The sequence below is a fragment of the Panulirus ornatus genome, chromosome 29, assembly GCF_036320965.1.
Source record: "Panulirus ornatus isolate Po-2019 chromosome 29, ASM3632096v1, whole genome shotgun sequence".
Classification (NCBI taxonomy): domain Eukaryota; kingdom Metazoa; phylum Arthropoda; class Malacostraca; order Decapoda; family Palinuridae; genus Panulirus; species Panulirus ornatus.
Window position 1 is genome coordinate 6173271 of NC_092252.1, and position 19112 is coordinate 6192382.

At 37.2% G+C, this 19112-nt stretch overlaps 1 protein-coding gene across 10 annotated transcripts in view; it reads right to left on the reverse strand.

The window, feature by feature from the left end:
* Positions 1-19112, reverse strand: part of LOC139758046 (uncharacterized) — a 75159-nt gene that overhangs the window by 10308 nt on the left and 45739 nt on the right. For 6 of the 10 annotated variants that reach the window (XR_011714755.1, XM_071679078.1, XM_071679077.1 and 3 more), the window contains one exon: positions 11834-11939. Coding sequence is in view for 9 of the 10 variants with exons in the window: in XM_071679078.1 (XP_071535179.1) it covers positions 11834-11939 (106 nt within the window). In the remaining variant the exon portion in view is untranslated. Of the gene's footprint in view, positions 1-5439; positions 5472-11038; positions 11086-11833; positions 11940-19112 lie in introns of all 10 variants that reach the window. The other 4 variants (XM_071679081.1, XM_071679082.1, XM_071679080.1 and 1 more) reach the window with 2 other exon arrangements.

The window sequence follows — 19112 nt, forward strand, 5'->3', positions numbered from 1 at the left end:
GTTTCAATATTCAAAACAAACCCATCAATAAAACGAATGGTCTTCCTTGGTCTGAATACAATCCAGTCATCATAAAAAAGAAAAGCTTCAGATCAATAATATTCAAATGTTCGAAGTATCCATTCTGATTTACATACTGAACGATAATTCACAAGACTTTATCTTTAGAAGCAGATTTTCACCATTTCAAACCCAGGTGCACTAGGTTTCTGGTATTCTTCCAAGGATCATCTTATATTCAACTTTTCACCTTCAGTGACATAAAATCATAAGAATGCTACAATTTTGTTTCTATAATACCAAGAAAAAAATCAATCACAAGGCAAAAAACTTAAGTGAAAACTGTGCATTTTTGAGAAAAAATTATAAAAATGATTTGTCAACTTTTCAAAAAACAATTTCTATGTATTGCTTTAGTCTACTTTAATGGTATGTTGGCAAAAATAAAGCTCAAATACTGTTCTCTTCATTTTTAGAAAATACATAAAAAAATCAAATGCAACTCTTATGTCTGTAATATGTTAGATTCTTTAGGTAAATGTAATAAATATTAATAGAAATCTACTGTCTTACACTTGCAACAAATGGAGCATCTGATGTGCTGTTTCAAAAGAATCATATACATCAAATGTACTTTTTATTATTATCAATCATTAACATCATCATTATCATTAGCTGCAGTACTGCTATTGTTATCATCCACAGTTCCATTTTCTACCCTGTCCACTCCAGTATCTAAAACATTCTACTTCCTCAAAATTTTCTCCATTCAAACTCTCAACCTAACTAATCCTGTCTCTGCTTAGATCAACCTAAAAACCTTGTTTTTCTTCATGTTTTCTCTTGACTTTCTCCTTTCACAGGCTCTCTAAGACTCAGACACCAACTTCTAAAGCTTTTCACTCAAATTTGCCACCAGAGCAATAAAATCAACAAAAACAGTTTACTTGCTTCCTAAATCCCATTACCCATAAAGAATGAATGCCTGCCCCTCTCCAAAACATTTGCATTTACCTCTCTCAAATCAGACAAATCAAATAGTCTCATTGATATCACACACCCCTGCAATAAACCCACCTTCACTTGGAATCACCCACTCTCCTCTCTACCTACTTACACACACACATTCTCTTGACAAAAACTCCTCATTGCTTGTAGTAGCTTTATTCCCACACCATATACTTGCAATACCTTCCATAAAGCATCACCATCAATAACCATCATATGCTTTCTCCACATCTGTAAATACCATATAAAAATACTTAGTTTCTTTTAGTATTTCTCACACACATTCTTCAAAGCAAACAACTGATCCACATACCTTATAGCACTCCTAAAACCGCATTGTTCCTCACCAATCTGATGTTTTGTATATGCCACTATCCTTTCAATCACCACTCTTCCATATAACTTACGAGATACACCCAACGGTTATCTACACACTTACCTTCATCTCCCGTCTTTTTATACATTGGCACTATACATGCATCACATCAATTCTCAGGCATAAAACATGATCCATGCATACTATGAAATTCCTAACTAATCAATCAACAACACAGTCAACCCCTTTCTTAAGAAATTCAACTGCAATACCATCCACTCCTGCCACACATCTACACATGGCTCTAACCATCTCTTCTCTTTTCACCAAACCACTTGCCATGACTCTCTCACTTTGAGTATCTCCCAACCCAAATACCCTACATCTTACTCTCTGTCAAAGAGCGGGTGAGGGGGTAAAGGGTTTTGGGGAATCAATGAATGTGTGGAAAGGTCTTTATCTGTTAGGCTGAAAATGATTGGACTTGGAGTTGTCATAACATTCATGTATACAAGCAAAACTGGGTCGATACAAAAGAATGGAATAGGGTGGATGTGTTGGAAATGAAATGTCCGAGGACAATATGCGGTGTGAAGATGGTTGATTGAGTAAGTACAGATGCTACCCGACATACATCTGAGTTTCGTTCTGACTGACCAATCGGCCTTAAAATGGATGTAAGCCAGGACATATGTCAGCATGGCATGTAAAATTCATAAACCTGTAAAGCATTCTTTTAGCCAGTAAAATTTCTATCATGATCTTGTTTTTTATCATCCAGCTTTATCATATGATTCTGTAGTTTCTTTTTACCTTTCATGTAAGATTCTTTAGTTCACGGACTGATTCATCCAAACTTTCAATAAACTTTTCAGTAGCTCCTTCGTCAGTACTTGCTGCTTCACCTATGACCCAAATGTTGTAAAAGCTACATCTTCTTTTAAATCTATTGAACCACCCATGATTTGCAGTGAAGTTCTCAATGTAATCCTCCCCCCGCACACTCCTTCAAAATTTTGAAAAGACTTAAAGCCTTCACCTGAATTGTTAGTGAGCTTAGTGGTACACATTTTTGAATTTGATCTTTCTTTAACAGAATCAACAGCTTTTCCATTTTGTGGATGAGCCTTTGTAGTTGCTTTGTTATTATTGTAGACTTCATACTTGCTGAACCTTTAATTGCTTCATGTATTTTTTTTTCCCTTTAAAACTGTAAAGACAGTTGAATGGACCAACCATAGATCATGTGCAATCACATAACATTTTTTCCTCCTTTGTATTGGGTAATTACCTTAATTTCCAATTCCAAATCGAGTGTCTACCTCATCTTGTCAGATCTATCAACATGTGATGGGTCTTTCCTCTTGCTCATCAACTACTATGAGGTTTGATACAAAAATGGTTTAATCCTGCATGAAAATTTGTTAGATTCACTTGAATAATGCAGCTTTCTGAATGGTAACTGAGAACGAGAACTGAGAGAGATGTTGTGATGGACACAATGCTGGGATATCGTCTGACATTCACTATCATACGCATGCAGCCGTTAGCACTAGTGGACATATGACCAAAAGTAATTTTCATTCTTACATATAGCTTTAATTCATATTTTTTCTAGTGATAAGTACGGATGGTCATAAGCCTGGGAGCATCTGTAATGATAAGAGAGAAGTATGGTAATAAGATGAATAAGTATGAAAAGAGTGAAAAAAGGTGTGCTGAAGTGGTCTGGACATATGGAGAGAATGAGTGAAGAAAGGTGACATAGAATATATATGCTGTGGAAGTGGAAGGGGCAAGAAGGGTTTGGACAAAACTAGAGATGGAAAGATGAAAGTGAATAATTTGGAGTGCTTTGGTCATGGATATGCAGAAGGGTGCAAGGTGTGCACAGGATAGAATAAACTGGAACAATGTACAAGGGTCAACTTGCAGTCTATGGAGTGAATTAGGCCATATGAAGAAGACAGCTGAAAGCACAGAAAGGTCTGTGGGACCTTACTGTAGAAAGGGGAGCTGTGGTTTCGATGCATTACACATTACAGCTAAAGGATGGATGTGCATGAATGAGGCCTATTCTCTTTTGTTCCTGGTGCCACCTTGCTAACATGGTTAACAGCAAATACATAATTGAAAAACTAAACATAAATCATTGTCAATATCATAAAACCAGAGGACCCTTTTATGGGGCTCCTGAAGCTCCACTGTTGTATTTCAAGGAGGAGCAGGAAAACGATAGACTCTTTTTGAAACATAAAAGTTCCTCAACAAGAGGACAATGATACTGCCTGACCAAACTATCCTAACCTAACCTTCCCAGTATATCTGAGGCATGATGTACCTCATCTTCCTACTCTACTATCAATTTCTCAGAATCTTTCACCACAATACCCAGGTTCCTGGAAAATAAAGCCTACATCCCAATCCATATTACCACAAAATTTGCTAAGTTCTCTGCAAGGTCCAAGACTATATCTACCCTTTATGTCCTTTCTAATTTCTGCTGTTTAACTTCTTCAGTCACCACATAATCAAACTTAAGCATTATACAATCACTTTTTCCAACTGGTGTACCATTTATGATATTCACAATATCCATGCTAGTATGTGCGATGACAAGATCTAGTAATGATGGTGTATCAGTCCTTCTCATTCTTACGTTCAGCATACTGTTATGGGTAACTTTAATGTACATACTGTAAAAACTTGTGTCTCCATGATTCCCTGCCACCATAAAAATCCAAATTCCTCTTCTACTTCTTTATAATGAAATCCCTCTTCATCATTAATTCCCATTTTTTAAGCAAAGTATGTCTTACACCTACCTATTACTACCACACTTCAGTCTTACCTTAACATCCCTTGTTCTATCAACCTACTTCACACTTCATATTGTCCTTAAACATTTCATTTCTAACATATCCGCCAGCCTTACATTTCTTTTGAAGGTCTATGTCTTGCATCTATACAGCACCAATGGGACTACTATACTACCAAACATACCTATCTATGCCCTTCAACCATGATATCCCTTTGCCTTAAATCCATGATATCCTGGGTTATGTAAATAGTTTAGATAGCTGACATCATGTCAGCACTATCAGTTGACAGAGTTTTAGGGAGTACTTTGCTTCCACTTTTGTGCAGAAAGCCACACGAGTTAGTTTAAAAATCTCAGGGATAATGCCAGAATAAAGAGTACATTTAGTTCTTCAAAATATATTTAGTTTTCATCCAACAGGTGTTCTGCATTTCTCTATGAAGGAAAAAATCCAGGAATTTGGTCCAGGGCAGGACTAGCATACATGAACACATGTAATGGCATCATGCACAGGAAAACAAAACAAAACAAAAAAATGAAATGGAAAAAACTACACACAAGGACAAACAACAGAAAGCATGGAATGAAACCATGTACCACTTAATTTTGGCCCTAAATTTGTGAGAGATTCAAAATACAGTAAAAACAAATATCTGTACAATGAAATTTCTTAATTCATAAGTTTTGTTAAACTTGGGCTTCTGTACTTCGGAGAATGTGTATAACTAGTGCAGCATTCTCCTTTCAATCTTCCATATTTCTAGTTTTATCTTAATGACTGGTTTCCAATTCCAAAAATCAATCCCATAACATGATAAGCACATTCAAAATCAATTTCTAATTCATCAAAGAGAATACCTAGTTCATATCTTATGTCGTGTCAAGAGCAGATGTCAAATAACAAGGATACAGCAGTTCTTAGAGATCAGAACTACTATATATGATGAAAGTTCCTGAGAGGTGTTACCTGATTAGCATACGGATAATCATTCCAACTTTAACGTTCAAAATCTCCGACAGTCCAAAACTATCAAAAGAATGATAACAGCAACCTTTTCAAGCTTTTGAAAGATTGTTTCACCACTGCTTTGGTGCAAATTCTGCAAATAACAAAAACTTGAGGAAAAGTTATATAGTGAAACTTTTTGTAATGGAAAAAAGTAACTTCCTTTAAAAGTGTTTTCCACTTAAGCAGGTAGCAACCTCCCAAAAGAGAAGGCTAACTAGACTGAGGACTTGACAGATGGACTTGTCATATCCCCCATCTTGATAAACAACTTCCCAGTAGCCTTACCAAACCACAGGCTTGAAGCAGCACTCCATGGACTGTAAATAAAAAGCATTGAACTATGTGAAAATTTTTCCAATGACCATTTCAAGGAAGGAAAGGGAAATTAATCCCCAATAACCCCAAACAGTTATGCCCTTTTACAACATCTAAGGCCATAAATTCATTAAGAATAATATCTTTGTAATATCTTTCATCTACCATGATAGTGCTAAAAAGAATTTAATCAACAATTGGACTCATGCAACTCTCATTATCCTACAGAGAATATTCTTTGATATCAGAAATGGACAGCATGATGTGAAACACATCAAACCTATGTAAACATGACATGATGCTGACAAAATTATCATAAGAGCTAACCATGGACTTTTGAGGCAACATTTAGAATTCACCATCAAAAGTCTTTAAAACGAGTTTCAATTAACAAGGAATGACCTTGATTATCAACTTTCAAGAAAAGCAGTAGCAATAATAAATACATATGATATCAAAGCTACAAAACTGAATCTGACAGAGCGTTTTCACTCTGTACTAACTCAAACTTAGACAGTATCTCAAGGAAAAGGCTTGGCAATATTAAAAATCTGCTGGCTCATGACTGTACATCTTGAACCTCTAATATAACTCAAATATTTCTCATAAATCTCTCTCTCTTTGTCACTTTCTCATTGTTACCTCCAATCCCATATACATGGGGTGGATCATGTGCATATGATCATGCACCTCTAAAGGGAATCTCCAAGATTTGGATTCTAAGCCCTAATTTTACACACTAGCAAAGGTCTGCAATACCAAACTCAAACTAACAAAAACTTCTTTTAACCTATAGCATGAAAACAAATAATCATGCATCAGCTGGTGGAAATAAACACAACATGAAACAATGATATGCAGTACCCACCATCATAAATCATATTCTCATCAAATGCTAAAACTTGGATGTAAAACCATAGACAAAAATATGAGTAAAAATACAATATATGGTGTGGAAGAAAACCCTTACAATCAAGATTTTATCTAAAGAGTATGGAGTGTGCGCATACAGGTTTAGAGAAGGGCGAATGGTTCCAGGCGAAGGGGGGGTTTTAGGGATGCGAGAAAACACAGCAGTCCTATTGGTGCTGTAGGGATGCAAGTCATGGGCCTTAAAAAAAATGAGGAAGGCAGATGTATTAAAAAAAAATGTTTGAGGATGAAATGAAGTGTGAGCAGGCATGACAGAGGTGTGGTATTAAGAGTATATATAGGAGACCTGAAAATGGTTTAAACATATGGAGAGGATGAATGAGAAAAGCATGATCCAAGTATATGTGCCTCAGGGAATACATGTCAAAAATGGAGGGAACAAGAAAAAAGGGGATGCTACAGAGATGAAAGGATGATGTGACAAAGGCTTTGAATGTCCAGGACCTGAACATGTAGGAAGGAATAAGGTATGCAAAAGATGGAGTGAATTCAAGCAAGCAATGTGGTAAACATGGGATGATGTGCTGCCAATGAACTGAACATCTTACAACCTTGATAAAAAACTTCTCACAGCTTCTAGCAGCTTACCTCCCACACCATAAGTATGTACATATCACACTTGATTAACATTTCCTGCATTAGCAAGGTAGCACCTGGAAGAGATGAATAAAGGCTGCACCTGCTGAAATCCCTTCTCTATCTATTATGTGTAATGCAGCAAAACCAATGCTCCAAAACAACAACCAGGCAACACAGACCTTTCCGTAGTTTACCCAGGATGCTTCAAATTCTTCAAAGTAGACAAATGAAGCTCATTCCCTTACTACTTCTGAAACCACACTGTCCCTCCTCAATGTAATGCTCTGTCCATGCCTTCACTCACTCAATCAACATCCTCCCATTTGACTACCTTCTCAGTTTGATGCTTTGTACATGCCTTCACCCACTCCATCAACACCCTCCCATACAACTACTTAACAAACTTATACCTCTGTAGCTCAAACAAATAAGAATAGGTGTCACTAGGCTTCGCCTGCAATTAGTTGGGAGGACAGTCTCATCAAAGAACTTATCACTCAAAAGGAGTCTACATTTCCCTGATACTGGAAATAGTGCAGCCTTGGGTCGCAAGGGTCACTGGATGAGCTAGAATTTGTATATTTCCCTTTAATTTGACAGATGTAATTCATGCCATTTGCCAAAGATCCTCCCTCACTTCTTGATAATTTTGATTCTATCATGTTTGTGGTGAGCATTAATGAAACAGTATGTAATGTGCAAATCATAAATGCAAAATTCAGGAAGGAAAGAAGTTTACACAATAAAAACCAATAAAAGAAGCCAACTGCTGAGGCCCTTGATGGTGAAGCAAGCAAGCGAGAGAGGTACATACCTACCTATGAGTACCTACAATGAGATTTGCCTTGATAGCATGGCTGACATGTAGCAATCACCACATAACTTGTTTGTTGCATATGGTTACGCCACCACTACCCACTTTCCCATATCAGCGTGGAAACTTATCAAAATATGTAAATGTACAGTGCCTACTAATGAAGCTGGTAAGTAGGGGTTGCAGCAAAACCATCAAGGATAAACACAAAATATAACCATGAAAACTGTATACGCATTCATCTCCAACTAGTGCTTTACTGGCTTTCCTTTCCTCTTTATACAGCCCTTGAAGAGACCAGGAACTGATTCAGCAAGGTTTTGAAGCCATTTTGGGGCCATCTTTGCCCCACTTTTACAAATGGCCACCTCCAGCTTAGGTAGAAATGAAGTACTCCTGTTATGTAATCGTATTTTCATAAACACCCACAAACTATCCACTCATTTCAAATCCGATTAATTACCAGGCCAGTCATGGAAAAACTCCACTGCAACACAGTCCTTAAGCCAATCAGTGACTAGTATGGCAGTGTGGCAGGTAGCCCATCCCACATGAATGCTTTAGACTTACATTTTGAACAAGCCTAGAAGATTGTCACAAAGTAGCTTGAAGTAACTATGTCAGTTCAAAGTTTCATTCTTTGGCAACACTAAAAGGTGCTCAACAACTTAATAACTGAAACAACCCCATACCATAAAAGAAGAAGGGAAATTTCCAGGGCATGTAATGTACTTGGGGTAAAATTGATCACAGCCTGGTGCACATGCCTTCCATGGCCATCTGTCACAGAAAAGAACTCATTACTTCACAAGACACTCCTGAAATTAACTGTATCCCTCACTACATATTTTTGTGCAAAAACTGACTTTTTTTTCTTCTGGTCCCTAAAGGTTATAAGCCATTTGGGATGCAGCCTGTGGCTCTGGTACTTAAGGTCCTCCTGTAAGCAGTGCTGCACTACCCTTATCAACACATCACTGAGCATTCTAAAGGATTTTCTTTTAATTATTCTGCAACTGAGCATTGATCGGCATCCACTTGATGTATAAGACCATTCACAGTATGTGGAGAGGTTTTTCTGGCCTTCCCAGGGTGTTTGATATGGGTCAGTACAACAATGCTGCTGCTATCATTAAATTGCTTCACCCATCCCTGTACTAATCTCAGGCTCACACCAGTAATATCAACATTTTCTTAGGAGGCTATTTTGCTTGTAGAGTGCAACCGCAGAAGCTATTTTGTTACATGCAGGAGGGTGAAAGGCGTGCAAGGAATAGAGTGAATTGGAACAATGTGGTATACCAGGGTCGACGTGCTGTCAATGGATTGAACCAGGGCATGTGAAACGTCTGGCGTAAAACATGGAAAGTTGTGTGGGGCCTGGATGTGGAAAGGGAGCTGTGGTTTCAGTGCATTATTACATGACAACTAGAGACTGAGTGTGAATGAATGGGGCCTTTGTTGTCTTCTCCTAGCGCTACCTCGCACACGAGGAGGGAAGGGGTTGTTATTCCATGTGTGGCGGGGTGGCGATGGGAATAAATAAAGGCACAGTATGAATTATGTACATGTGTATATATGTATATGTCTGTGTGTGTATATATATGTGTACATTGAGATGTATAGGTATGTATATTTGTGTGTGTGTGGACGTGTATGTATATACATGTGTATGTGGGTGGGTTGGGCCATTCTTTCGACTGTTTCCTTGTGCTACCTCGCTAGCGCGGGAGACAGCGACAAAGCAAAATAAATAAATAAATAATGTATATGTATGTACATGTGCATTAACGGGCATTTATGTATATTTTTTTTTTTTTAAACTATTCGCCATTTCCCGCGTTAGCGAGGTAGCGTTAAGAACAGAGGACTGGGCCATTGAGGGAATATCCTCACCTGGCCCCCTTCTCTGTTCCTGCTTTTGGAAAATTGAAAAAAATTGAGAGGGGAGGATTTCCAGCCCCCCGCTCCCTCCCCTTTTAGTCGCCTTCTACGACACGCAGGGAATACATGGGAAGTATTCTCTCTCCCCTATCCCCAGGGATATGGTTGAGAGAGCGGCAGAGGGTGTTTTGAAATGGTTTGGGCACATGGAGAGAATGAGTGAGGAAAGATTGACCAAGAGGATATATGTGTCGGAGGTGGAGGGAACGAGGAGAAGAGGGAGACCAAATTGGAGGTGGAAAGATGGAGTGAAAAGGATTTTGTGTGATCGGGGCCTGAACATGCAGGAGGGTGAAAGGAGGGCAAGGAATAGAGTGAATTGGAGCGATGTGGTATACAGGGGTTGACGTGCTGTCAGTGGATTGAATCAAGGCATGTGAAGCGTCCGGGGTAAACCATGGAAAGCTCTGTAGGTATGTATATTTCCGTGTGTGGACGTGTGTATGTACATGTGTATGGGGGGGGTTGGGCCATTTCTTTCGTCTGTTTCCTTGCGCTACCTCGCAAACGCGGGAGACAGCGACAAAGTATAAAAAAAAAAAAAAAAAAAAAAATATATATATATATATATATATATATATATATTTGTATGTGGGTGGACGGGCCATTCTTCATCTGTTTCTTGGTGCTACTTTGCTAAAGCGGGAAACAGTGATCAAATGCAAAAAAAAAAGTTGTAAATGTTAATACACACATTTCATAACAATCTGGTTTACACTGGCATGCTGGAAGGAGGGTTGAGGAACAAGTGACTGTACGTGTTTACTCTTCTACCTGCCTTCCCTGCCACCATCACCACTTCAACTTTTACTTTCAGTCTCAGTCAAGGGACTGGCTGTTTACTTTCTGTAAAGTTAACTATCATTACCATTATATTCTTTTTTTTTTTACATAAATGTGGCAAATTCTATACCGAAGAGAAAACAATGTTGCAGTATACTTGCAAACTGCTAGCCAAAGAATGCCCTACAAAGCATCTACCTGTTAATGTTTTTTTTTTCAATGAGCACTGTTCAAGTATATAACCATGTAGTTGGTCATCAAATAGGTATATTTATACTAATGTTACTGCTTACAGTATACTTGTCTTCGAAATTTCACTTATTCCTCTTATATGCACATGACCATACCTTTCTTTACCTAACTGTAAGCACCATAACACACAAAAAAAGCTAATCCTTGATATACTGCCTGCTTAGCCTTGAATCTTGATTATAAATTTTTCTAGAGCCAACAAGTTCAAGGAAAGTTCTGATTTAATTAATGTTTAAGAATACTCAATGAAATACAAATAACTACCTTTATGGTCACCTTCTCTCTTACAGCCAAACTCTATGTTTAAAGAACTGAAATAAAATAAAAATTCATAAGCAAAAAAGCAACAAAATAAAAACTGGAATATTAAACTTCTTATCTCAATAACTGTTCAGTTAAGCCTAAAACATTTTACCTTCTACACCCTATACCAACACAGCCATTACCAAAAAATTTCAAGTTTTTCACAACCTCTGATGCTTCTGCTAGTTTAATACAGCAAACACAAAACAATCAAGGTTCATCCTCTTGACTGAATATGTAGCACTGTACATGATGGCATTCTGTGATGGTACAGGTATGTGGGGAGGCAAAAAACAATAAAGAATGAAAAGTTTCCATTAAAAAGATTTGCGACAGTAAGTATATAGAAAGTTGAAGGCACAGTGGAAGGATGGAACTGCTAAAATGCATCCAAAGAAGTTTCAAGTGAAGACAAAGGTGGCTGGAATACCTAAAGTTGAATCTGCTAATACAACCTGTTCTATGTGTAAGAAACAGATTACTAAAGGTAAAGAGATAAACTGCCTGACTATGAATTACTTACTCTCAGCATGATCAGTTTTACTTGATTTTAGTAGAATTATCAATGCTGAATGAACTTGGAGTTATCAGAGTAATTTGAAACTGAACTTTTCAAAATAATCAAACACACAGTAAACAAAATCAACCAGGAAATGTATTCAAATCAATTTTCATGAACTTGAGTAAAAATTCTAACTCAAAAACTCTTTCTTTTTTAGTTCACATCTTAAAAGTACATGAAAAAGTAAAAATTACCGAGAATCATCTTCATCTTCATTGGTGGATGTGGATGCTGCTGAGGGATTCCTCTTCTTAATACTTCCCCCATCTAAAGATTCATCCTCGGAGCTCTCTTCATCATCTAAAAATAATGACAATATTTCAACCATTTCAATTATATTAGCCAATTTCAAGCACTCTTTGCTACTAAGAAAGCCTCAAAATATGCAGATGCTAATACTGTTGAACTGTCTGACACATAATATGTACATTATCATAATGTCCAGTATGTTTCCTTTCATAAAAAAAAGGTGACCAGTCAATAATTTTTTTAAAAAGCAAGCAGAAAAACTCAAGTCAGAAAACCCATGGTCAAAAACATTCAGAATCTGAATATATGTGCAACTACAATTCTGGCAAAAGTGACAAATGAGTTTCTTTGAATCTGAGATAATGGTGATCAGTACTCATACAACTCTTCAGTTTTTGCTCTTGCTCTGTCCTTCTACGGGCACCCAATCCCCACCAATCAATCTTCTATGGAATTGCCAGACTATACTGTATGCTACAACATACTTGTTAAGAGGGGAGACAAAGAATATGGTTAACTAAAAATAAACAGACTTTCATATATTCAATATACATGATCCTTAAAAAAGAAAAAAGAGAAAAAAAAGGCAATCCAAGCTGGCAAATTATATCGATTAAATATCTAAGAAAAAAAATCATGAAACGGTGCAGAAAAATTATTAAATTTGTATAAACTGAATCAACATTGGGTTGAAAATGATAATAAGACATTGTGAGAACAACCAAGTCTGGAATTACCTTTAAAGCTACCCCTACACAAATTTCTCAAAGCCAATCCGCCCATACCTAAACTCTACAATAAACTGGACTGATCAAGAGCTGAATTTTAATCCTGAAGTTTACCATCTTTAGAGACTAAGATTATGTACACATAACTGTGCATTAAAATGTTCATAACTAAAAAAAAATTTGCAATCCCACCTTGAGGTGCCATCCTTGGCCATGTCCTAGTTGGTCAATTCAGAAAATTGGTGTCGTATAAAACGGTGATATGATGAATCAATGTTGTTTGGCACAACATTAACACAAACGACATCATGTGTACAACTATGGCATGACAATGTATAACTGCTGTTCTGTATAAAGCTGATATGACACTCAACTTTATATCAACATTATATATGCAGCGGTGAAATTATTTGCAAATTCAATATACATCATACCTGACAGGTATAATGTATACTGAAATATCTCATTGATATATCTTAAAACACTACAATTTCTTAATAATTTAATGTATTTAAGAACCTCAAACAACTCAAAATTTTATCAATGAGGATGATTCCACAAGCATTGCAGATGACAGAGGTTTCACTACATGGTTATTGTGAATGTGTATCTCTGAATACAAAAATAACTGTAAAATAAAAAGTAGTAAATGTAACTTTTAAAAACTTTAAACTGTAAGACATAACAAACAACAAAAAATGACCAAGTTGTCATATAAATGCATAAATCCTATTATTTCCATAATTCTGATAGGGTACCATTTAATACTTCCATCATCCTCTGAAGCTGCTCACCCACTGCTCTTAATACCTGCTTTTCTATCTATCACACCAACTAATTCATTACCTTATCAAGGAAACTTTATAAATACTGATACATATTCTGTTCATAAATGTATAACTGAAAGTGTTATTAGCAGCAAAATCAAATGAATGGGCTGGTGTAAGAAGTAAGGATAACTTTCCCACTGTTTCATTCTTGATTTATGGTAAAATTTGTTACTTCCCATAACACTGCTATTAACCTTTGATCTGCATACCCTATTTGTCTCTTCAACATTCACATCAACTACCTCATTACTGCATTAAAGAAACTGTACATTTCAAAACATATTCAGATGTTCAGCATTATCCCCAACAAAAGAAAATGGCTGGGGAAGCACAATAAGAAGTAAGGATACCTATTATGGTCTACCCCACAGCATCAGCTGAATTATCTAAGTCAGAGCTCGTATTATCTTGAGGTAATATATTCATCTGTTTATCTGCAAAGCCATCTCTGTTATTATACTCATCATTACTTGCCTTACTGGGGGTGAAAAACATAGGAAAGGCAAGAAGTGTGCCAGATGCTCGCAACTCTTCTGACAGATGCTTTGTCTTGCTGTTGTCTGCACATATAAGTAAATGCTGGAATATCCGAGACAAAGCTTTTCTCATCATTACAGGAAGTATACTCTTCACTGTGTATCGACACATTCATCACTTCCATATTCGTCACATAAAAAAAAACTTGTAAACAACAACCTAAATAACTGCTGATCCAAGATTTTCAACCAAAAATCCTTCTTTATCAAAATATCTCATATAACAGTTGACCTCAGATTTTCAGAGGTTCAAGAATGCTGAAGTGACTGAGAGAGATATGCTTACTAATCGAATGCTAAAACTCAAGACACAAAATGATTAAACCACTCACAATTGTATGCAAATCATATTAGTTGAAGCAATTATGTACAGTATGTCACAGGCCCATATTCAAGATTTTTCATGGGGGCCGTAAGGGTCAATAAGCAGAACTCACCATCTAATGCATCTATAGATGAAATACATAATTGCATTACCAATATGAATGAAACAAGTGACCATATCTTACCTGTATTATGGTGAAAATGCAACAATATCCTCAACCAAATGGATAAGCGAAGTTGGTAAACAAATTTCTACATTGTCTGCTGGTGGTCCCAATATTATTATACACACTTTTGGAGAGCCAATTCTCATCACAATGTCACTTAATGTAAGTACAAAAAAAAATAATACCGGTATTGTACCGAAGCTAAAATACAGTTGTACTTTGGCAGATGGTGTGTGCTATCTTCACTTCCCACCAAGGAACACTGCTTGCCCTGAGGAACACTGCTTTCCTTAAATTTAAGCACTGTTGTTTTCTTTAAGCACAATTCTCCATTAATAAATCAAATAAGCAAAGTTTTGATAACATTATATTAAAATTATCGCTTGTTTTTTGATGATAAAGGCACATCATGCCTTGTTAACACTACTTCAACCAGTTCACTCACCACATTATTCATACATGTTATATAGTAACATACAAATCTGTCATCACACAAACTTGATTAAGTCAAGGGAATTATGGGAAGCTATAACTTGTGTACATTTGTTTCCATGTTATCAATGTTCATGCGATACATTTGTAATACATTGGGCTCACATTGTAAGCCATTTTACAAACAAATCCCTGACTTATGGTACCCCCATACTGGCACCACCACCACCTCTTGGTATAACATCTCGCTACTAGTTGTCTAAAACACAGGAGAAAAAAAAATCAATTTAATACTGAATACATAAGTGTTCAAGTTTACTTTTATGTACTGGTAAAGTAAAAATATCACCTAATATCTTTGTTACTATATTTAACATCAACTGTCGTTTGGCCTCGTTTTAGGGAGGATTAGTGGTGAAGTCTTTGCATGCGAGCTTGGACCTAGGCTATCGCAACAAAAAGACAACAAATTGTAGTGGTTTTGTGAATAAAGTTTGATATCGATGAAAAGTCTTTGTTCTTCCATTCTTTATTGTTTTCTAACCAATGGAAGGGTTTAAATTTTTTTTGCTGACTCATTTCTGGTCATGCATTTCAGCCTCTTGGAAATGATAGTTGAGTAAAAACTGACCCTCTGTGAGAAATGTATCGCCTTGCTGCTATCAAGAGATGTAAATAAACACTTGTGGTGCCATCTATTGAAAGAAAAGACACTGGGAATGATAGAAATCATACCTGGGACCCTACATGAGCTATCCTGGTTAAAATTTTCAAAATATTTGGTACCAGAGTTAACTCAGGATAAAAATCATTTACATAAAAGCATAGCCTGGCACTTACTTTATGCCTCATGAGTTCCTTCTACCTTTTTTTTTAGTAATCAGGAAGCCAGCTACATTCATCAATCAGAACCACTGGTCATAAAATGAAGTCATGCTGTGTGTGTATATAACTGCAGAGAGTACAGAGGAAATGACTGTCTCTCTGTGGTATTTGCATTATGGGTATGCAGGCACTTGGGATATGTTGAAGTAGTGTTTGTACTATTGTAGGGATGGGTGATGTCTAAAGCAAAGACAGAAAGGTGTGATTCACCTATGTCAGGGGAGTGTGACTTCTGATGGGTGTGTGTCTGGTGGGTTGGAGTTTAAGATTTAGTCCTTGTCAAGTTTTATAAGTACATGTGCTTTGTCACTTGCATTTTGTTGAGAGTGCAGGGGATCTGTAAACAGAGGTTGCTTTTGTGTGAGGCAGGGAAAAGCTTTTTATTTTCACTTGTGGGTTGATGGTTTGTTATAAAGGATGTGGGTGAAATGTATGTAATGAAATTTATGTAATGCTACATAAAACTGAATTTTGAGCATAATGAGGTGAGATTGTATGGGGAGGATCTTTGTTTCATAGTGGTGTAGAGAGTTTGTGATTGCTAGGCAACCAATGATAGTTATGTGTGCTAATTTTTGTGGTTGCAGCTCTTGTTATATTTGCTTCAGAGAGGGTGGAAGATCATGAAGATGAGATAAAGGAAGTATGTAAAAGACATTAAGGAATCATTCTTCTTGTCCAACTCTGGTGCCAGTTAGTGTTCTGAGGGCATTTAAGTTTTGCTGCTCCTGTGCTGTTACTGTTGTGGGTAGCAAATACCACGTGTGTGATGTATGCGATACCTAGGAAGGTTGGTGCATTGCTCAAGGAGACTGAAGGGAGTTAACTCACCCACAATAGAAAGTCTGCATCTCCAGATAAGTCTTCAATCACTCTTTTATATCGATATGGCCCAAGCATACTCATGATGGAAGAGGTTACACAACTTGAGACATGCTTGTCATGCATGCCATCCTTTCAACCACCTTAAGTATTTCCACACTCCAACATGAAACTTAAAACAGTATAGATAAATAACTGAAATCTGCAAGGTCTTGAATCCTTACTCATGTGCTCCCCCCAAAATTTACCACTTTACATCACTTATTTCTCTGTTTCATCAATATTTTAAATGATCTTTCCAATACAAGAACAAATGACTTACTTTCATCTGAAATGCACACCTTTACTTTTGCTTTGTTTGCTCGCTGTGTTTAAGACTGCCTCCAACTGCTAAAATTTACATTCTGCTTCCAATACCTTCTTAAGAAAAACAGAGGAAATGACTGTGAGCTTACCCAGAATAGAATGTCCTCATCTCCAGAAAAGTTTTTGATCATACTTTTATCTCTTTTTCTTTTTTCTTTCAAACTATTCGCCATTTCCCGCGTTAGTGAGGTAGCGTTAAGAACAGAGGACTGGGCCTTGGAGGGAATATCCTCACCTGGCCCCCTTCTCTGTTCCTTGTTTTGGAAAATTAAAAAAAAAAACGAGAGGGGAAGATTTCCAGCCCCCTGCTCCCTCCCCTTTTAGTCGCCTTCTACGACACGCAGGGAATACGTGGGAAGTATTCTTTCTCCCCTATCCCCAGGGATAACTTTTATCTCTAAACTACCCAAATATAATCAAGACAATAAGGAATGGGGTTGAAAAAATTAAAAGACATGCTTTGTCACATATACCATCCTTTCAACTACTTTAAGCATGTTCACATTCCAACATGAAACTCAAAACAGTATAGATATATAATTTTAGTCTAAGAGATCTTGAATCCTTACTCCTATACTCCCCAGAAAATTTACCAATTTACATCACTCATTCCTCTGTTTCATTATCAATGCTGTGGTTGATCTTCTTTCACATGCAAGACCAAATATCAGAAATGCAAACCTTTTCTTTTTTCACATTTTTTGCTTAATACTTGTAAAGACTGCCTTTGATTGTTAAAAGTTACATTCTAAATCAAATACCATGTAACAACTCCAGGACAAAGTCCACACACGAAGACATCAAACACATACAACATACAGTATGCACAAAGTATTCATATTGTAAAAAGTAGGCAATCAACATAATGACATACAAGTGACCTAACACACCTGAATCAGAACAAATGAACAATACAATGCAGTATGCAATCCGTTCAATCAAGGGTTTACTGCTTCAGTGAGGTAACACCAGGAAAACAGACAAAAAAGGCCACATTTGTTCACACTCAATCTCTAGCAGTCCTGTGTAACGCACCAAAAAACAAAGCTCCCTATCCACATCCAGACACTACAGACCTTTCCATGGTTTACCCCAGATGCTTCATATGCCCTGGCTCAGTCTATTGACAGCATGTCAACCCCAGTATACCATATCATCCCAATTCACTCTATTCCTTGCACACTGATTACCCTCCTGTATGTTCTGGCTCCTATCAGTCAAAATCTTTTTTACTCCTTTCTTCCACCTCCAATTTGATCTTTCACTTCTCCTTGTTCCCTCCACCTCTGACACATATATCCTCTTTGTCAATTTTTTCTCTCTGATTCTCTCCATATGTCCAAACCATTTCAGCAAACCCTCTTGAGCTCTCTCAACCACACTCTTTAAACATACCCATTTTTGCTCTACGACATACTGTTCTCTCCTTTTACACATTCTTCATCACTCCTAGAACCTTTGCCCCCTCCCCCACCCTGTGACTCACTTCTGCTTCCATGGTTCCATTCACTGCCAAGTCCACTCCCAGATATCTAAAACAATTCACTTCCTCCAATTTTTCTCTATTCAAATTTACATCCCAATTAACTTGTCTCTCAACCCTACCAAACCTAATAACATTGCTCTTATACACATTTACTTTCAACCTTCTCCTTTCACATACTTTTCCAAACTCAGTCACCAACCTCTGCAGTTTCTCACTTGAATCAGCCACCAGAGCTGTATCATCGACAAACAACAACTGACTCACTTCCTAAGCCCTCACATGCCAAACAGACTGCATACTAGCCGCTCTCTCCAAAACTCTTGCATTTACCTCCCTAACCACCCCATCCATACACAAATCAAACAACCATTGGGACATCACACACCCCTGCAGCAGACCGGCTTTCACTGGGAACCAATCACTCTCCTCACTTCCTACTCATACACACAACTTACATCCCTGGTAAAAACTTTTCATTGCTTCTAGCACCTTACATCCCACTCCATATACACTTAAGATCTTCCATAAAGCATCTCTATCAACCCTATCATATGCCTCCTCCAGATCCATAAAAGCTACACACGAATCTATACAAATCTAAGTATTTCTCACACACATTCTTCAATGCAAACACCTAATCCACACACC